Source organism: Hippocampus guttulatus, chromosome 3 (genome assembly GCF_054856545.1).
Source record: "Hippocampus guttulatus isolate MCC_2025c chromosome 3, RoL_Hgut_1.0, whole genome shotgun sequence".
Lineage (NCBI taxonomy): Eukaryota > Metazoa > Chordata > Actinopteri > Syngnathiformes > Syngnathidae > Hippocampus > Hippocampus guttulatus.
Genome location: NC_141263.1, coordinates 12,691,682 through 12,713,277, shown reverse-complemented (window position 1 = coordinate 12,713,277; position 21,596 = coordinate 12,691,682). Strand labels below are relative to the sequence as shown.

Below are 21,596 nucleotides of genomic sequence, written 5' to 3'. Positions count from 1 at the left end.
CCCCCAAAAACGTAAATCAACGATGACTTCAATGACACTCAGAAAAGCAAACATAATGCGCGAAACAGAAAATCAAGAGAGGAAATCACAAAATAAATTCTATGGGGGGGTTGTGAACACACAACAGAGGAACAAACTACACAAACAGCTTCGAGACAGTCCAGTCTCCTACAAAAGGAAAAATGACGGAAGTACAACAGAGCACGAAAGCAACGCATTCTAGCCGTATGTAATCAACTCTTCTCATGCGTAGCGAGGCTACTCCCCCCGCAAACGAGCATTTGCTCCGGAGCAAATTTTTAAACCACCTCCTTGAGCAGGGTTAAATTTGCTCCGGTTTAAGCTGTTTTCAGGGGCTACACCGGTGTAACTTTGCACGTGTGAACGATCTACTGGGGCAGCCCCGGCGCTGCACCGGGGCAAATATGGCCGTGTGAACATACTAACCATTCAGGGAAAAAAAAAAAAATCATACGACTGTAGTGACTATCATTCTCCACAAGATGCCAGTACTTCTTCATTGTATTAGCTCCACCGTAATTGGGCTGAAGTGAAGAGTCAGTCAGACTGATGATAACAGGCGACAAAATATATTCACGTTTGTTGTATCCAGCTCAGGACTGTCCAATGGGCCGAATGCAAACCTGCTCACCATTCCGAAGCAAAGGTCTTCTTCTGTCACCCTTACCTACCACGCAGGGTCAAGGAGAGCAGGTGGGAGCCAATTGCATCTTTCTGCCAGAGTTCAACTTGTAACAAAGAGCTCTGTTTGAAAATATGATTGTTTTTTGAGATGTACATCACGGTTTTTAGAATCGCCACCCCTTAAACACTTTTGTGTAGAAAAATAGAACAACAAGGACGACCTGTTCATTGCATTAAAAATGTCTTCGGACAATCATCATTCTCAAGAATGGGGGGAAAAACCCTCCCTGCTGAATGAAATTCCATTACAAATTACAGGTCCTTCGCAAACAAGGCTCTTTCACATGAGGCTCATTATAAATATAATAGATATATAAGAAACTGTTCTTTTCTCATGTACACACTAATTAAAATTAGGTCATACAAAGCATAATGGCAAAGTAGACTATTGGGGGGGCTACTGTGTCTGCATCAGAACAAAAACAGAAAGATACTTTTAGTTACAAATTCGACTGTGCATTTGATGACTGCAGATAAGATATGCAGGGACAACTCAAACGCAGACGAACAAAATCACTAAAATAAACCTAACAACAACCAGACCATCAGATGGCGCCAAAGAAGTACTTTAATTGCTTTTGCCTGAGCACAAAGACCCTTAAAGCTAAGGGTTTTAGCAAATAATGGTATATTATATATTTTAATTTATTAATTTAATGTATTATTATTATTATTATGAATATTTTTTGACGCCCTGTTCTTAATTTTATTTTTTACTTGCGAAAGTGACTCCACAGGAAAATTATCTTCAAAGCTATAATCTGGAAGACAGCATCTTTTTTTTTGTATAGAGTCCCCAACAAATAAATACACTAAACATGTTTTAACCATGAAAACCCCCTCCCATCCCCCCACACTCTTTATCAGGGAACTCTCCTAGTCTGAGTCCCGTCACCTCTCCAGGCCACAGTCCTTCATCTGTAACCACAGGTTCTTCATCGTCCCTGGTCACTCGGTCGCCTGTGGAGTTCCCAGACACAGCGGACTTTTTGACAAAGCCAAGTCTCAACCTGAACCTGCACAAGCCTTTGGGCTATATGCTCAGCTCATGTGACTTCCAGCAGGCATTCCGCAGCTCCACTTTACCTCTTTGCACCAGGTAAAAAAAACCCGACAGTGATATGAATTTCTTGCTCATTATTGTTAAATTATAGTCATGCACGAGACTTGACTTGTCCATGCCAGCTGCGGGCGTCAGATGCCAAAGGGAGTTTCCGTCGGTGATTCGGGGGATCTCAATCAGCCCTTCCTCAGCGAGGCCCAACGCAGGCGCTCAGGTAACTAAAATTACACCAAATAATGTCATGTCACAGTGAGCAACACCTTCCATCCATAAGTTTCAAAGAGGGTAGGTAGTTCCACCCTCTGCTGTGTGTGTACGTGTGTGTGTGTGTGTGTGTGTGTGTGTGCGTGCGTGTGTGTGTGTGTGTGTGTGTGTGTGTGTGTGTGTGTGTGTGTGTGTGCATGACTCAAATTTGAAATTTGTGTATCACATAGTGAATTCAGTTTGAATTAGATTTTTGTTTTCTTTTTATGAGGGCAGCAGGAGAAGGGCCAGAGTTCCCAGCGGAGCTTTTAATCAGGGAGGAGAGCATGGAAGTGGAGCTACCTGGAGAGATTGTGAGCACAGGGAAGCAGGGTGATGCTGAGGAGGAACAGAGCCCCAGCACAGAGAAGCAAACTCAGGAATTGGGGGTAAATTGCATCCCAGAGTAACAGCAACCATAATGAATGTCCACAATGAAGCATCATAATAATAATGCTTGATTGGTCCCCTCTAGGGTGAGCAGGAGTTTCGACTCGACCCAATGCTGGAAGACCATGATGCCCTCATGGAGAGGATGAACACCTGGAACTTTCAGATTTTTGACCTGGTAGACAAAACAGGAGGAAAGACAGGAAGAATACTCAGCTATGTTAGTAATCCAATGCAAATGTATTCTCTTGTGGTTTTGTTGTGCTCTGAGGCTGTGGTCACTATATGTGTCCCCATCTGATAAATATCTTGTAGAAAAGGTCAATTCAGTGTACTTTGTTTGGTTCCATCAGCACGTCTGTTCGGTCTAAATGTAATCAAAACTAGTCGTCTGTCAATGCTCCTCTAATTTGGATCTTAGGATGGCCATCTACATTTAATGTGAGTAAGCTGCACCAAACCTACTTGCCCGACAGCACTTTTTACAAATTGTGTTTCTTTTAGTTTGAAATTGTAGCTTAACCCAACACACTTACGAACACAAACTGCAGCTCAAGGCAGTTTTTCATGTTATTCCACTGCATATGCTAGCTTGTGACTGATGGCAGTGCTATGGTTACCTGGTGTTCTGATGTGTGTTTCAGTAAAGATGGTCTGTATTTCCCCAGGTGACTTACACCCTTTTCCAGGATACGTGTCTGTTTGAAATATTCAAGATCCCTGTGAGGGAGTTCATGACATACTTCTTTGCTCTGGAAAATGGCTACAGGGACATTCCCTGTGAGTGTTCACGCTGCGTGAGGCCTCTAGAAATGTTCAAGATTAATGTTTGTTAATTGTTTAGTCATGTGTCATCACAATGTGATTATGTCCATTGCTGAATGAGCTCAGTCACCCGTGTGTTGCAACGTTGAACGGCCAGCCAAACGCAGTCAACTTACGGCTTATTGCTTTGGATGTAATGCTCGCAGATCATAACCGAGTCCATGCTACCGATGTGCTCCATGCTGTCTGGTACCTGACCACTCGACCAATCCCTGGGTTCCAGCAAATCCATAGTGAGCATGTGACCGGAAGTGACACAGGTGAACCCCATCGAAAATAGTATGAAAGAAGCATCGAGTAATATACCTGAAAGGCAAACATTGGCCAACTGTTTTACATTACTTTGTAACACAATGTATTTATTTGTTTGTTTAGTTCAAATTAAATCGAAAGGAATGCAACAAATAATACAGGACTTTTGTTCATGTAAATGCTGGATGTGCTGGCCTGTATGTATGATCTCAGGCCATACTTTGCCCAGCTCTGTTCTAAATGGTCACATAAATGTCATGCAGTTTACCACTGCATAACAAAGTAATGCGAATAAAATAAATTGCTCATTCTTTGATTATGGTACAAAGTCTGTATTTTTCAGAAATGAGCAGATTTTTTTTCCTGAAAATGTGGTCACTTTTCAACTGGTACACCCTTAGAATTTTCAAACATTAAAATTACGCTATATATTTAACATTATTTCATCCTGTCTTCAACTCATTTTTTAAAGTATGCAATACACAACATGTTGTGAGTACTCCATCGACATACAGATCTTAGTGTTGAAATCCCAAGACTCTTTGACATGTGTCTAATTAACACTCTGTGTTCCAGACTCAGACAGCGGGATCTCTCCTGGGAGGATATCATATGCCTCGTCCAAGAGCTCCTCGATATCAGATGACAGCTATGGCTGCCTGGCTTGGAACATCCCTGCTCTGGAGCTCATGGCCCTATATGTAGCAGCTGCAATGCACGACTATGACCACCCTGGTCGCACGAATGCCTTTTTAGTGGCCACTAATGCGCCCCAGGTAAACAAATTGCCTAAGTTAAAGTTTACATGTGTTCAGAAAAATTAAGTTCACACACAGATTAGAATGGCACATGGTAATTATTGTATGACTCTAGACTGGGGTAAGAGACAGAAATAGGTGCGTGCACAAAAAACACACACACACACACACAAAACAGCCTACCATTGTTAGGCGAATAAAAATATAGGTATGGAACTTGAATAGGTCACTTTGGGAGTGGGTTTGTCTGGCACTATTTTGGTGGAGACTTTACTTTCATATCAAAAAATTATATACAGAATAGCATTTATCTTTACCCACTGATGCACTCACCCATTAAAAAAACAAAACAAACATTGGAGCTCACTAGTGCACTGCACAGGGAAGCACATGGCACAGACTGCTTGCATAATCTGCCTCTCCTGTTTTGAATCAATGTAATTACACTCCGCTAGAGTTTTTCTTCTTCACAGTGGTGTCCTTAGATGTCCGGCGTTCTAAAGAAACCTCACATCGATGCTCATGGTTAAGGTTTAACCAGATAGTCGTTATTAACCTGAAAAGACCCCTCTTTACACAGCTCCTGACTCAAAGTCAAGCTGTTTAGGTGTTCTATAAAAATGCTCTTACTCTCTCCTTTGGAAAAGAAGGGTGGAACATGGATGGGCTAATGAAGCACCCGGTACTTTTGGGTCTGGATCGTTCAACATCTGAAAAAATAAAATATAAATGTGTCCCTTTAATTCTTGAATGTTGCTGAAAGGATATTCCATTTTTAAGAGATGGAGTCCACATGTTCAGCATCTGTCCCACACTGTGATGCGAAAGTTGATAAGGTCAGCTATGTGCCCCTGTTCAAATAAGAAAGTGGGTTAAGAGCAAAGGCAAGGGACCCTGAACCTATTGATCACTGATGATTTTGACAAACATGTCTGGCAGAAGATCTTTGGTGCTGCAAAGTGTGCCTATCTCTATGATTCTTGCTTCAGGAACACACCAGTTGCATTGCAACATTAATTGAAGAAATGGTTTGTTTTTTTCTTGTTTCCTGAATGAAATCTACATGTGAATCCATATGTGACGCTCTATGCATGACATATTATGGTTGCGTCATATAGGTCATTTCCACAACAATGCCGGGAACATGAAAAGTATGCACCCCCTGTTCAAATGTGAGGTTTTTCTGACATGCAAAATAAAATCACAATAATTAATTTCCAAACGTTTTCCACCATTGTGAACAATAATCTTTACAACTCAATCAGAAAAAAAATTATGTTCGAGAAGGGACGTAAAAAATAAACCACTGAAATAATATGGTTGCACAAGTGCACATGCGGTGTTATATCTAGGATGTAGCCATTCAGAATGAACCAATCACATTCAAATTCATGTTAAATGGAAGTCAGCAGACACCTGTCATCACTTCAAGAAATTCTTTATTCTGAATTACATTTCAGATGTTCTAGTAGGCTTTTCATATATTTCTTAGCGTTCTAGCAGAAGCTTCAAGATTTAGTGTTTGCACTGATGGCAATTTCGAACTGTTCACAATTCCTTCCACCTTCTCTAAGACTACACTTCCAGCTAAAGAAAAACAAGGTTGACATTTTTGACAGCCATTTCTAAAAGGGGGCGCAAACACAACAAAACTCATGACCAAAAGAACACCATACATACAGTGCAAAATGGTTTTGGTACCATTATTCTGAGTGGCTATTTTTCCTCAGGTGGAGCTGGATCCTAAAAAGGAGGAGGGAATTAAGAAGAGTGTGAAATAGCAGTGCGCAAAACCTGCAGGCTTCTGTGTCATAGTCCCTACTCTAACCTGTGGCTCTTCCCGTCGTGTACAACACAGGCGGTGCTGTACAACGACCGCTCCGTGTTGGAGAACCATCACGCTGCATCGGCCTGGAACCTCTACCTATCCCGGCCAGAGTTTAACTTCCTGGTCAACCTCGATCATGTGGAGTTCAAGCGCTTTCGCTTCCTGGTCATTGAGGCCATTCTAGCCACAGACCTCAAGAAGCACTTTGACTTCCTGGCTGAGTTCAATTCCAAGGTCAATACATGATCAGAATTCATAACCATCTGTCTTTAATTTAGTTTAACTTATTGGAATATGATCAGGACAAAGGATGCACATGGCTTTAATGAATGTCTGTCTGTCTGTTTGACTTCAAGGTCAATGATGTGAACAGTCCAGGAATTGACTGGACCAATGAGAATGACAGACTGCTAGTGTGTCAAGTATGTATCAAGCTGGCAGACATCAACGGACCGGCCAAAGTTCGCGACCTGCATTTGAAATGGACAGAGGGCATTGTCAGTGAGTTTTATGAACAGGTAATATTGGATGCATGCCATCCTGTTACTTGGCATCTTTGTGCTACGTGGACACATTCCTCATGGAAAGAGCACTTATTGATCATATGTTTGTATTTCAGACACATTAACTGTGTATGTGTCATCGCTCTTGAAATGTTAACATATAAGCCTCACAGCACCTGGACGACTAAAGAAGACTCCTGCTCAATTAGTGCTCCTAAAGAGAGGCTTTTGTGTTCAGTCCCATGTTTACGGTTTACATTATATATATGGAACCAAACCATATAATTTCATCTCACAAAATTATTGCTAAATTCATGTGAACTACAATTGACGGGCTAACGGAAACTAGCAGGCGAGATGTCACGTTCATTATTAACCTTCAAAAAAATTGCCACGAACACATACGAAGAAGCAGCACATAGAAACACACCGCATATTACAAAATTCACAGGCATACTGTATTTTCTCTCTTCTCTGTGGGAACCACAACTATTACTGGAGTGTGTAGGAGAAAATTCCAGACCTTCTCCGCGTCCTTATTTATACTTGATTGCACTGCATCATCTCCAGTAGCTGTTATTGCTGTCTTACATGTTGAGACGTAACGTGGCATTACACTGGAGCTACAATTCTAAATTCAGACTTGCCAAAGTGTTTAAACATAAACAAATAAATAAATAATCGCACCATTCTCAACTTGTTCCGCAAAGTTGAATGCATACGATTGTTCAAAACCTCAGTGAAATGTAAAAGTTCAGCGGCAATTAAATGGTCGTGTCGATTTTGTCATTTCAATTGACAATTTTCTATGAAAACAGCTGGGATAGACACCAGTACGCTCTGCGACCCTTGTTGAGGATAAGCGGGTCAGAAAATGGATGGATGGATGGATAATATAGCTTCACAGATGTAGTTTATCGTTACCATCACGTGACCAGCATTGTCGTTGCCTCTCATCTCCCTCAAGTCATATTGTTCGCTGTTGAATATATTTCAGCCTAATTTTTAGACAAAGATAGAAGAGGATGACAAGCTGTGGCAACCCCTAATGGGGCAAGCCTAAAGGAAAAAGAAGATGACTGCCATCCATTTTCAGACCCTCCTTTACAATACCATGTGAAAAAAATGTTTTTGTCTAAATGACATATTCAGCATTTAAACTGCATGCTTCTCACTTTATTTGAGGTATGTAAAGCAGCCTATCTACTTTTTTCTTTTTACTGGCAGGGCGATGAAGAAGCGGGCCTGGGCTTACCCATGAGCCCTTTCATGGACCGCTCCTCCCCACAGTTGGCAAAGCTCCAGGAGTCCTTTATCACACATATAGTCGGCCCACTCTGTAACTCATACGATGCCGCAGGTTTACTTCCTGGCCAGTGGTTGGATGGAGATGGGTCGGATGAAGACAATGAGGGTCGTGTAGACTCGGACACTGAGGACGATGATGACGATGAAGAGGAGGACATGGATGAACTTGAGGAGGATCTGCGGCCAAGTGAGTCAACTGTAAAACCAATTATTCCATTTTCTACTGCTTATTTTGTTGAGGAGCTAGAGCCCCTCCCAGCTGACTTTGGGTGCAGGGCAGGTTATACACAGGACTGGTCGCCAGTCAGTCAAAGGACACATAGACAAAGAATCATTCATGCTCCCATTCCCATAATTGTCTTTATCCAATTATGAATTACAGATCTGTTCGGAATGTATTATTGGCATGTCTGACATTTACAAACGGGTGTAGTCTGTGTGATAATTCTTGCGCTATTTTATATTTTCACCGTTTCAAGATTTCCCATGAACTTTCAAAGAAGAACGGGTGCCTGGAAGCTGTGGTGGGAACACAGTTCTCAGGACTGCTTCGAATGTCCCTGTGAAAAACACAAAACAAAAAAACGCATATATGACTTGGACAGATTTGGGGACATTTGACGCTGTTAAACACTGGTATGGTTCTTCTGGCCTGATACAGAAAATAACTTTTAGGCAGGAAGCATCAGAATGTTATACAAGGGTAGATGTGATGAGATGAACAGTATAAACACGAATTACCGGTTGTCGTGTTACTAAAGTACCCTGAATGCACCATGTTGCTTGCGTTTCAAGCTCCCTGTTGAACACTGTTACCACGGTCTCATAACAAATACATGTTTGTTGCATGTGCAGTTTAACAGTTTCAAAATTTCCACCATTGTAACCATTTTCCTTAATTTAACACACATTGGTAGATCTAAAATACATTTCAGTTGACACACATCTAAACATTTGACGCAGCGCAAAAACAAGTTCCCATACAAAAGAACGACATTTAAAAATATTTCTATTCTTGTGCCTTTGGAGAAAATGTATCAAATTTCAGGGTGAAAGAATGACATTTAAGGTATGCCATCAAGTGTCAAAACTGGTAAAATTGTTTTTTTTTTTTTTTTTTTTTTTTTTTACTCTTCTGTAGAAAGGAGGAAAAGCCACCGCCAGTTTTTCTGCAGCATCATGCAGCACCTGACTGAGAACCATAAAGTGTGGAAGAAGGTCATTGAGGAAGAGGAGAAGAGCAAAGACCAGCAGCAGCAGCCTGACAGCCTGCCGGCCAGCATGCCCATGTCGCCTTCAGATGACATTCAGGTCATCCAGGAGGAGGAAGAAGGGGAGGAGCGTCAGTAGCACCACCAGTGTGGAAGAGGAAGCAGAAGGGGCTGCAGAAGAGAAAGTCCTACACCCAATAGCTTTTCACACACTGACATGCACATAAATAACATTTTTCACTCACACGCTGAACACTGTGCAGTCAATTTTTGGAGAAATGAAAAAAAAAAGGCCTTACCACTGTGAGCGAATCCTTGCTGCAACAGTGGGAGTCCAACTCCTATGCACTTTCATCCCCGTGGACACTCCCGGAGCAGCTCAAACAAGAAGACAAAGCATCCATCACAAGTGAGGTCACAGGTGCGGAAGAAGAGCATCAGATTCCTGGGAGGACCTTGGATGTCCTTGTTCTTTGACCATGCCTTGAATGCGTAGCGCTTAAACCTCCCTTAGGTACAAAACAAGTCGTGACTATTTAAAAAAAAAAAAAAGAGAGAGAGAGAGAAAAAACACGAGGGGTATGAACCAAGAAAGCAACATGGAGACGCCATTGATGCCCTTTACCAAAGTGAACTGTTCACATGTGGAAAGATGAGACAGAGACTCTTTCAGCCTCAGTTTCAGGTTTTTTTCACACATACAGTATGTAATGTATGTGTGTATAGATAGATATACATGGTATATATCAGATGTGCCTGTCTGAACCTTTACCGAGTCCATATTGGCCCAGAGCCTTGGCTTGTGTAGTTCTTTCTCCTCGCTGGTGACACGAAAACACTGTATGACACTCAGTCACAGAGACATGATTTGAATTGTCGACTGATGATTAGCATTATTATATCTGCATCATTTTGGATGCCGTTACTCATTTGTGACACCCCCTTTTGTTTTGGGTTTTTTCCCTTTGCTATAATGTGTTTTTTGTTTTGTTTTTTTAATGTGTGATTATCTTTTGGTAAGAATGTGATAGAACGTTTTGAGAAAGAGAGCACATTTTTGAATTATTTTTTAAGTACGTGATTAGTGTGTATGCTTTTGTGCTTTCATTAATGTCCTCTTAGTGTCATTCAGGTCAGGAATGCCGTCTCAATGAATGGATCTTTAATTTCCTGTTGATTCGTATGTTTAAAAAAAAAAAAGGTTACTCAGGATTCATGCAAAGATGACTTTGCATGAATTAATTTCATTAAGAGTGAATAGACTTTCACGAGGAACACCATACAGTACATCTGGACAAGTGAAGGAGTTGAGTGAACAAGTCAACTACAAATTCAAGCAAATGAGAGGAGCTGCCTCTTGTCCATTCATACATTGTTTGCTAAACCTCACTGGAGAAAAACTTATATAGCCACATGGCAACATTTTTTCTTCAATTCAGATGTTTTATTTTTTTAACAATACATTAACCAGGTGCCTCATTTTGAGCCAACCAACAAACAATTTTCATCTACATTGGTGCCTTGAGATGTGAGTGCAAGTGAAATCATTTTCCCCATTGAAATGAATGGAAATGGCATTAATCCGTTCCAGTCTCCCCACAAAAGACTCAAATCAACCAACAAAAGGTTTTTTTTTTTTAAAGAAAATAGCACCTATAATATTGTACTCTATAAAAACATAGCGATAACATCATGAAATATAAATTGCCAGAATTACACAGATCGTGCGTCATAATTTAGTGATTCAATTCAATCTGTAGCATGTTCTGGTGCTTGGCCACTGGTGACAGTTTAATAAATCAAGACAAAGCAGAGAGTGACTCTTCTTTCTCCGCATTCACATTGTCACTACTCTCAGTGACTTATAAAGCTGCGATCATAGTGGTTTTTTTTTGACAGAGCATACAGAATATAGGCCTGTGAGTATTCTTGTTTGTCTCTATGTGTTTTTCCACCATTTGTTTTCAAATATCCCTTGCTTAAATGTTTGTAAAACCTTAACACTTGATGCCAATCATTTGCATTTCACAAAGTCAACCTTAATGTTATTATAAAATGAAAAACATTTTATAATAACATTAAGGTTGACTTTTCTTTCGGCCGTTGTTAGGTTGTTTTCAACTCAAAATGTAATTTGTTTTGTTTTATATTTAGTTTGACACTGAACTGGGATTAGCATTAAACAGCTGGACATCTCCTTTTGAAAAATAGTTCAACATTTCCTGAACTGCTGCTTATTGTGAAGTGAGCTGAGTTGAATCTCCTGCCACCATTAAGCGCCTGTACCTCATTTTTGGGATCGCAAGTAAATGGAAAAAAAACTAACAAAAAAGGCTGAATGACGCTTGTATCTCAAAAATGTGTACGTTGGTTCACTCGTATCTCAAGGCACCACTGTATTTTACTTTTTCTTCGAGTGGCCAGTGTGAAGAAGGGGCCCAGTCGTTTTTTTCCATCTATGTATCTCTGCATTCCATTTTATGAAAGGGAAGGAGCAATTGTTGCCTCTTTGCCATATTACCAATCATAATCTCTGCAGAAAATGTTAAATCCAATTCAATTAATAATATTTATAGAGAAAAAAATACAGGTGTACTCATTTTAATACCAGTTAAGTGTTCAGCCACTGTACAAAAAGAGTAAGCGCATAAATATATATTTTTGAATAATCAACTGAATGCATCCGTTTTCTACACACACGCGCAGACACACACACACACACACAATCACACACACACATAACACACACGATGTCCATTGAGATTCTGTCCTTGTTTGTATCTCCTTTCTTTTACAGCTGTCGCTATTTGGTATGTTTTTTCTTCTTTTCTTTTCAATTGAGTCTGTTCTCTTTGCCTTCATGGTCAACATCTTCATCTCTCCTTCACTAGTGCCAAACTTGACCTACTGTACTTGCGGTCGGCCGTGACATTAGCGTTCCTGTATTGTCAAGGGAACAGCGAAAGTAGCAGACTGGACTCAGGTCAGAGCCATATTCATTCTTTTCCATGGAGTCCTTCTGGGCCAGAAGTTACTATTCTGTCGAGTTGAGTTTCAAGTGTTGTCGGCTTTTCTCAGTATTTCAAACCACCATGTCCTCTATTAATTGTGCCATAAAAACATCAATGAAGTTACCTATGTGTGGCATCCATATATGTACATTTTGTCTAATGTAACCATTCACCCTCACCAACACTGGGAGCAACTGATTTATGTTGTTATTTATAGCTGTCATAAAACACCACCACTCAAGTACTTGCGGTTCTTGTTGATTTTTGTGCACGTGTGTGCGTGGCGAGCGCTGGAAAGTAGTCAATCAATGAAAAGTCAACAGTTATCTTACAACTTGATTCTTTTCCAGCAACAGAGTATCTCACAAAAGTGAGTACACCCCTGACATCTTTGTAAATATTTTGTCTTTTCATGGGACAACCCTGAACAAAATAATGCTTTGCTGCAAATTGAAGTAGTCATTGTATCACAGAAAATGTACCGTTCCCTCAAAATGACTGAAGGCACGGCCATTCACATCTAAATCTATAAAATGAACTGAAAATGTCCAAATTAACTGCAGTTTGCCTACATGCTGGAAGTTAGTGAACGTACAATATTTTGGCAAGAAAACATTATATGTAGTTTGCCATAATAGTGGACTCTCTGAGTTGGAAAACAATTTTGTTTCAGATTTTAAATGAGTCCTTCTGTAGGAAGTACTGTGAAGCAAATTAATGAGTTCCAAGTGTTGCTTTTGCAAAGCAGTTTGTGCAGGTTCATCTACTAGTACTTTTATTGCTCACCACGGACGAACTGGGCCGGAAATTCGGCCCGGGAATGTGAGATGGAAGCCACCGATACGCGTGACTGGAGGCTGCACATTTTCTCTTTTTCCTGTTGCATGGCAAGGCCCTGAATGCTAGCTATTGACTGGTGACAACGATTTTTGGCTCTCCTCATTTTTGTAATACTGTATATACCGCATAATGCAACTGTCCACTGCAGTAGCGGCCAACCTTTTTTGTCTTGTTTTCCCCCCAAACCCTTTCGTTATACTTTATGCACTTATACAGGTTGATGATTCTACAAAAGTACAACATAAAAGAACTGATTGAAAATAATTTAATTTTGTCTCCTTAATTTTAACATTGAATTCTCAGGAATAATGATCCTTTTTCTTTTGATTGTTTTTTTTTTTTTTTTAACTCACACCACCACAGTCAGCGTCCTTTACCGGCCAGGACAGAGACAAAAAAGGAGCAGAAGTGGGAGCAAAGAAGTTGGAGTATCCTGTGAGAGGACTGAATTGTTTACAGCAGTTGAACTATCAATCAACATGGAATTTAGAAGCCAACAAAACCACCTGTTCAAGCACACAAGTCATCATAATGACAAGCGATGTTCAAACTTTTTTTTCTTTTCTGTCGGAGGAGGAGGAGCTCCTTCTACTATCTGCTTGAAGCAAACATTGTGTAGTCACCCCCACGAACAAACGTGAGACAATGGATTGCGATATTTCACTTTTGTTCTGAAAGAGACATCGCTTGCAGTCAGAGAAGGCACAATGTCCCGTGCCTGACATTCAATCTATGTTGACCTTAGACACTTTGAAAAAAGAACAGCTAATGTATGGCATCAGGCTGTCATGTGTCAACAGCCTACAAGAATTCTAATCGAACTTTAGAAAGTAGAGCTGAAAGAATTAATAGACTGCTAATCAATTATCAACTTAATCAATAATTATTTGGGCAATATATGAAGTTGCGCATTCTTACTATCATACAGTATATTTTTGTCTACTTGACGTTCCTGCTCTGATTAAAAAATACTAACACATCATAGGTTACTTACCAGTTACTACATTATATTTTCCCCCACTGACTAATGACTCAAGTAATGATTTTTCCTCTGATCATAAGTGACAGCACTGTTAAGTACAATTTTCGTACTCTCTTAAGAAAATTCCAGTCATCCATACAGTCACTCATAAACGTTACACAGACACTTGGTATCAATGGCCTTTATCTATCTATTTATTTACTCAGACAAACCAAAACAAACAATTCAAGTCTCAAGTCAACATAGAAATTCCTCTTAACTATGTTGTGGCTCTCAGTAATCCTTTGATTCTTCAAGTATTGCATCCAAAATATTCAAAACGGAAATACAAAGCAGAAAGCATGCCTTTTGTTGTTAAGCAAGTACTTAATGAACACATAAAAACACCAATATTAAAAACAAACAAACAAACAAAAAACATCTAAATGAAGTACTTTGTAAGTCCTGATAAGCACCACGAAGGACAATAAGTGATTTCAAGAAATCCACCAGCTTTTACATCGGCTTTCCAAGAGAAAGCTTTTCCAAAAAGCGCTCTCCCAGGAGGCGTTCGAAATCAGTCCAGATGATGTAAAGCCAGCCCGTGTCCAGCCAAAGCGTGCCGTGTGCGGAATGTTCTTGGAAAGTGTCGATTGAGCCCGCAGCTCCAAATGACGTCTGTCATTTGTCTGACCTGATGCTGCCCTGAGAAAGAAGGGCTGTGAACCAGCACGAATGTACTTAGTATCAATCATTAACGTATACCTAACACATCCCTGGCTCGCCAAGGTTCAGAGACATTTCATGTCCTGCGCTACGCAGAACCCGATCGATAATGCACGTCTGTCTCAAAAAGTTGGCATTGCACAGCTTTGTGCCTATTGTGCAAATACGCATATTGCCTAATTAAATGATCACGCGTCCATAAGGGAGTCCCACGAAGAAAAAAAAAGGCACCACTACAATCCCGGGTGATAGAGTCTTAAGCACCTGTGTGTTGTGGAGTAGGTTGCTGTAGAAAAATCCGATCAAGCTTGAACATGAACTTGTGTGCTAAATGCCTACTTGTGATAAGGAGTGTCTTTGTGCTGCCTGCGGAGGGCGCAGATGGAGTAAGGCTTGGGTTGCAAGGTCATGCCCAATTTGGGCGCTACTGTGGGAACGCTTCCGGGGGGGAACTGAAGGTGGAACCTCTGGAGCAAAGTAGTGAAAAACAGAAACATCTCCATCCTGGCCAGTTGCTCACCGAGACAGTGACGCCTCCCTACAATGAAAAACGATGATATCAAAGTACAGAATTTACACACACAAACAAACACACAACAAACAAGCTGCAATTTGGGTAGAAGTGAATGGAAGTCTTAAGATAAGATAAGATAAGAAAACCTTTATTAGTCTCGCAATGGAGAAATTCCCAATTCACAGCAGCAGTTATGAAAGGAAGAAGTAGAACAACAAAATATAGGAGCTGCTGGAAAGGCAGCCACTCTCGCGGCACCATTTTGAAGTCAAAATAACAAAAATAACACAACACAACACATAGGACACAGACAGTCGTGCAATCTTCACCACTTTCCTACAGAAATGCCTATAACCGACTGATGGCATCTTCGTGACAAGAAAACAAAATAAAGTGAGTTGAAGAGCTTCATTTTGATAAAAACTACTCCTTTATGGCATCAAGAAAGCAAATACAAACTCTTAAGGGGAATGTCTAGGGTTCATATACTGAAGGATGCTCTTCATGGCAGGGCTAAATCTTGAGTGAATGAGTTAGGTAATGGATAATAGCTTTAAAAAAAATTATATATATACACACACACACACGCGCGCACACTGTATATTGTGTTTCACAATCACACTTGACTCTTGACTATTTATAATTCTAACTGGCTATAAGAACACCAGCTGTAGCATTTTTTCAGTTTGGTGAGACAATATGTGTGCGACTCCGAGGTCAGTGTGCAGCGGGCCCATAGACAATTTTTTGACACAGTGCTTCTTCCTGTGTGAATGTCTTATTAGGTCTATGGTTGTGTTTTATATAAGTTCTGACCAATAGGCTCCACAGAAACATGATTGGTTAATGGAAATTCAATAGGTTCAAAGAGTCTACTCACCCAGCGAGAATGGCAGGAAGGCTTCACGTCTCACGAAGTTACCATTACTGTCCAGGAACCTCTGTGGTGAGAAGACGCCGGGATCCAACCAGTACTTTTCATCAAAGTGCACTGAGTACAGGTTGGTGATCACCATGGTGCCTTTGGGAATGGTGTAGCCATTGACATGAGCCTCCTGGGAGGTGGCGCGGAAAATGCCGAGTGGGACTATGTTGCAGAAACGCAGAACCTCATGCAGGACGGCTTCCACGAAGGGCATCTTCTGTTTGTCTTCCAAAGAGGGCGCTCGTCCATTTGCCAGCACACTGTCAATCTCCCTGTGCACCCTTTCTGTAGAGCACAACACACGTGGTTTGCATTGTGTTTGCTGAACATCAGGCAACAAAGTAGCAATCACATTAAAAGCAAGATGGTTTGTTTCAACATATTTCTCAGTCTGAGAACATATGCTGTTTTTGCAGTTGTTTTAACTTTGCTCTGTGTTTATTACGGTGATATTTTGTTTAACTAGTCTCGTGAACATGCACGTAACTTAATTTACTCATAATGCCATTACTCAGTCAAGCCAGCTTCCCCACCAAAAAAAAACAAAAATGGGACCTGTTTTTGATGAAGAAAAATGGTGCTCCTTTTCGAAAGTGTAATTCTAAGGACTTCAAGCACAAAAGTCAACAAACGTCATTCAGACAAAAAATAAAAAATAGAGTCACACCTACTGGCAGATTGCCTGTCATGACATATTTTTTTCATGTTGTGCTTGGGTAAGCAGCAAATAAAATTGTGTGAAACAATCTAAGAAAGATGATGTCCTGAAACTCTGCTTTTCCATTTGAACTTTTCAGTGGTGGTCCCATAAGCCAAATGCCACATGCCAGAAGGAGCTGCAATGAATTAATCATGATGCGCAAACTGTTCAATTCTTCTTCAATCACAATGTAAAAGAGTTTTTCTTCTGAAAAAAACACATTCGACATAGCCCAGAATAGCATTTCTATTCATTCCAGGCCAGAAACTTGTATGTCAAGGCACCACTGTTTTACTGTGGAGCCATTTGGTGGCATCTTGGCCAAGGAACTATGTTGAAGTGAGTTTAGAAGTTTCTTTTTTGGCAAAATTAATAATTTGCCGCAATTATGAACCCTTGTGGGGGCCGGGCGGGGGGCGGGGGGGTCTGTTACCTGAGGTTGGGTTAGTTACAGTAATTTAACCCAGTGCATTTGGGCAAGTGAAGATCTGAACCTGGGCCCCATTTCGGACATATACTGATGGTGAAGTAAGTTTATTGTAACATTCTCAGAAAGAATTGATGGCAGTTTGATGGCTTGGTGGCTAAAATTGCTGACTTTAGGCATAGGGCTAAGGTTCAAATCCTGGTCAGGGCCAATGGGCAAACCCACAGAAACTGGGTGGGCTGTGTTAGGAAGGGTATCTGATGGAAAAACTGTGTCAAATATATCAGGTTAGTGACTTGCTTTGGTGACCCCTGACAAGGAGAAAATTGCTATTTCTTTGAAAACGGTGGTAATAAAATTTGTATTTTTAACCACAGCTACTCTATACTGATAACCTGGTAACCCATTTCTTGGTACCTTTCTGTATCAGTAGGGTTAGTTTTTACACCTTGTTGGATCAAAATCTTGACCCAACATGCTGGGTGAAATTCTCAACCCAATGCGGTGGGTATCAATAACCCAGCATTGACTCAGTCCCTTTTGGACCTCATCGTTGGGTTGGGTATTTGGGTTACTTTTGACTAAGCACTTTTAAGAGTCTATGATAGCTGACCTTGTATATTGGGGTATAGGGCCATGTAGAGCATGGCCCAGCGCAGGGTGTTTGTGGTGGTCTCGGTGCCCGCGATGATTAGCTCCCCCACCGAGTAGATGAGGTTCTCGTAGGAGAACGACGAATCGGGGTTTCCTGCATTCTGCTCCAACTCATCCAAATAGGCGTCGACATAGTGCCGCGGTATATTCAGCACCCGTCCTTGAGAAAACCTCTTGATGACTTGTAGCAGGAAGTCGTAGACCTCAGCGGCATTGCGGAAAAGCTTTTGGTGTTTCCCGAAGGGCACATACTCAATCCAAGGGAAGGCATTGTAGAGGAAGGCCCAGCTGCTCACTGCCAACTCCACGTTTTCGCTGAAGATCTCGATCATGTGCTGGAAATTGCTGTCGTCGTAGGTGAAGCGCTGGCCGAAGATGATCAGATTGGTGATGTTGGAGACGGCGTTGGTCACCAGGTGTTTGGGGTTGAAGGCCTTGCCCTTGTGCTCATCAATGGCGTCCACGAAGAACATGCACTCCTCCGAGATCTTCCTCTCAAAAAGCCTCTGACTGCTGCCGAAGTACCTGAACGAGTTGCATGCCAACTTGCGGTGCTCGATCCAGCTTTTGCCATATTTGCAGTTGAGAAGACCTTTGGAAGAACAACTCGCCATTAGTTGAATGTTTCATTTTGAGTCATTATTCACTTCCGATTCTTTTCTTTGTTATTTTGTTCATGTCTCTCTTCCTCCTCCGACAAGTAGGCATTTGTAGAAGTCCAAAAATGCAACACTTCTACCTCTGCGACAGTTAATCTAATTGTATTTATTGATATTATTATCTCTTTAGTTAGAGATATGAGTGATTTGATTAACAATTATAGGTACCACTGTTCTACTACAATTAATACCCTAATCACCGCAACACATTGTAATTGGAAGAGTGAACATTAAATCCTGGTCTGAGCTGAAATCTCTCACCGGTGTGGTTCTTGTGCTGTTGTGAGTTGGTGCGCTGTAATAACATTGACTGTTTTTCTTTTGCAATGCAAATCCAAAGCATCACTCTGTTCTTACCACCCATTTTTGTCATTTTCTTGAAGAGAGGCAAGGATGGCCGATCGGCAAAAACCTCGCTCTGATGGTAAAGGCATTCCCTGACGCAGTCGTAGCCATTAAGCACCACAGTCAAGATGCCTCCAAGGTCCAGACTGAAAATCTGAAAGACACACATGGCCACATGAGCCTTTGCAAAGTGGGTCAAGGGTCTTCAAAAAGTAGGTCCCTCAATCAGGCCAAAGGCACACTGCTCTGAGAAGGACATCCCTTTCACCTTTGCTTCCCTCGGGCCGGAAATTGATAAGAGTTTGAGATTTAGGATCCGTTTCTGTATTAGTAGTTGTTTTAGATTTTGTTTTACTTATAGTTTTAGTGTTAGTATCAATATGAGATTTAATATTAGTTTTAGTATTAAATTGAATACTTCGTATCAGTATTGCATTTATTATCAATATTTGATTTAGTTAGTTTCCAATTTAGTATCAATGTTAGTTTTACTTTTAGTTTTAGTATTCGTATCAGTATTCAACTTAGTTTTAGTATAAGTATCAGTATTACACTTAATATTGACTGTTTCTAAAATGTTCTAACCCTTTAACACTGTCTGCAAGAAACATTTTTACAATAAAATGAATTGCGACCTTGACTTCCAAGTTTTTCAAGTTAGGGCTGTCCTTGGTCGTTTTTTTTTTCTTTTTGGAATTTGTGTTGTGAGACAAAAATCTGAGTTATGAGCGAGATTCAGATATGCTGGCATTTGATTGAATTGAGAAACAAAGGAGAGCAGCAGTCACATAGTATATGCACTTTCAGCTGGGAAAAAATACAAACTGAAAATACTCACATCGTGCAAGGTGAAGGCACTCAGAATGGACTTACATCATCAATCATTCATCGACGATTAAAGGCAAGCATCAGCACAAATACTACAGTCTGTGTCTGTGACTTTCTTACACCTTCATAGAACCGGGTTATTTCCTTATATTCATTTATAATGTGGTTTTAGATTTAGATTTTAAAATAGGGCACTATTTTTCTTGAAAAACATCAACCATGTGTTTTCTATACCACTTATCTTCAAAAGAGTTGCAGCTGAGCTGGAGCCTATCCTTGCTGAGGCCAGTTGCACCCTGAATTGTTCGCCAGCCACCTGAGGGTGCATAGTGACGATTTTGTGGCAAGAAGCATGAGTACCCTGAGAAACTCATGCAAGAATGAGGGGAACATGAAAACTCCACACAGGAAAACCGGAGTACTGATTCAAACTCTGGACCTCAGTATGTTCAGGCAGATGTGCTAGTCACTTGTGTACTGTGTCAGTCTATTAAAAAAATGCAACAAAACAATGTTTAGGGGGGAGTCTGGAACGGATTAAAAGCATTTCATTGCATTTCAATGGGGAAGGTTGATTTGAGGTTCGAGTCATTTGAGTTATGAGCTCTGTCACTGAACGATTTCAACCCATAATCCAAGGAACCATTATTCTAAAGCGAACTGGAGACAGCAAACAGATGCTTTGCACAAGCGGGTATGAGCTCAAAACACCTTTCTAAAAAGTTATGACAAGGCATAAACTGCACTGCAACTTTTTTTTTTTTTTGCATGAGGCATGCAGGGATTCTCAGCGCTGGTTTCGTAACGCCGCGTGCAGAGAGACAACGACCGTACCTGTCCGTGAACTTCACTCTGCTTCTTGAGGAAAACGTGCGGCTCGGTGACCAGAGACATAATGTTCCCAATGACAGGGATGGGAGAAGGCCCGGGGGGGAACCCCGGGGGTCTCCTCTGCTTGACGAGCTGACGGAGGAGCAGCACGACGAGGAAGGCGAAGCTGACGCCGCACACGACCAGCAGAACCTGCGCGTGCGACATGTGGGTCAGAGACGGCGATTTAATTGAGACCATCTTTGCCCGTCCGAGTGTGCGATATGCTCCGGTTCCGTGAACCGCTCGCCGTCCCCTGCGGACTTGGACTGCTCCGCGAGGCTCTGGAGAACATAATGTATCATCTTGCACGCTTTCCATCCCCCGCCTTCTGAGCCAAGATTGGCCAGAAAGTCAGCCGTGGTGACTGAACTTTGCTCTGCTCTTGATCACTAATAGCCATCTTTTTTCTTTCGTTCTTTCTTTTTTTTTGGAGGGCGGGGGGGGGGGGGGGGGGGGGGAAATGAATGGGCTCACGGTGTTCTTATTTCAAGTCAGAATTGAAATTCCAAGAGTAGCTTCTTCTACACTTTATAATGTATCCACTTTTGGGACATCTTTGTGTGGATGTGTGCCATGGGATTTTTCTAATTTAGTATGCCTTAACTCAACAAATGTTGGGAATGGATATCCTGTGTGTGTATGTGTGTGTGTGTGTGTGTGTGTATGTGTGTATATATATATATATATATATATATATATATATACACACAGTATATATATATATATATACATATACATATATACATATATATATATATATATATATATATATATATATATATATATATATATATATACACACACAGTATATATATATATACAGAGCGAGAGAGAGAGAGAGATTGCAGCAATTTGGGGCCCCAAGCAAAATTTCAATTGTGACACCCTCCGCTTTCTTACCAACGGCTGTTTTTCCATGGGCTGATCTACTTTTATTTATTTATTTTTGGGGCGGGGGTCGATGCGGGGTGCTGATGGATAATTGAATGACAAAGTGTGAAGGGCGTAACTTCCACGCATGACGTGCAAAGCTCGCTCAGTCGATTA

At 41.0% G+C, this 21,596-nt stretch overlaps 2 protein-coding genes across 3 annotated transcripts in view; one reads left to right on the top strand and one right to left on the bottom strand.

Annotated features, from left to right (window-relative positions):
• The window catches only part of pde3b (phosphodiesterase 3B), a 44,790-nt gene extending 32,449 nt beyond the window's left edge, over nucleotides 1-12,341 (top strand). Inside the window, exons 5-16 of the mRNA XM_086106847.1 lie at nucleotides 614-714; nucleotides 1,573-1,804; nucleotides 1,891-1,982; nucleotides 2,249-2,400; nucleotides 2,487-2,621; nucleotides 3,070-3,181; nucleotides 3,373-3,486; nucleotides 4,055-4,254; nucleotides 6,095-6,298; nucleotides 6,421-6,582; nucleotides 7,795-8,062; nucleotides 9,017-12,341. Of these exons, the coding sequence (XP_085962973.1) occupies nucleotides 614-714; nucleotides 1,573-1,804; nucleotides 1,891-1,982; nucleotides 2,249-2,400; nucleotides 2,487-2,621; nucleotides 3,070-3,181; nucleotides 3,373-3,486; nucleotides 4,055-4,254; nucleotides 6,095-6,298; nucleotides 6,421-6,582; nucleotides 7,795-8,062; nucleotides 9,017-9,225 (1,981 nt within the window). The 3' untranslated portion in view covers nucleotides 9,226-12,341. The remainder of the gene's footprint in view (nucleotides 1-613; nucleotides 715-1,572; nucleotides 1,805-1,890; nucleotides 1,983-2,248; nucleotides 2,401-2,486; nucleotides 2,622-3,069; nucleotides 3,182-3,372; nucleotides 3,487-4,054; nucleotides 4,255-6,094; nucleotides 6,299-6,420; nucleotides 6,583-7,794; nucleotides 8,063-9,016) is intronic.
• A 1,750-nt stretch (nucleotides 12,342-14,091) lies between these two features.
• On the bottom strand, nucleotides 14,092-20,929 carry cyp2r1 (cytochrome P450, family 2, subfamily R, polypeptide 1). Of its 2 annotated transcripts, XM_086107255.1 has the most exons (6): nucleotides 20,511-20,929; nucleotides 18,861-19,002; nucleotides 17,804-18,436; nucleotides 16,019-16,348; nucleotides 14,964-15,162; nucleotides 14,092-14,617 (listed from the first exon to the last, which is right to left on the bottom strand). In XM_086107255.1, exons 1-6 carry the CDS (start codon nucleotides 20,865-20,867, stop codon nucleotides 14,476-14,478), a joined length of 1,803 nt encoding a protein of 600 aa, XP_085963381.1. In that variant the 5' UTR covers nucleotides 20,868-20,929; the 3' UTR covers nucleotides 14,092-14,475. The 2 variants fall into 2 exon arrangements, with proteins under 2 accessions (XP_085963381.1, XP_085963382.1); XM_086107256.1 differs by having other exon boundaries at nucleotides 14,092-15,162; nucleotides 20,511-20,926.
• Nucleotides 20,930-21,596: the final 667 nt, after the last annotated feature.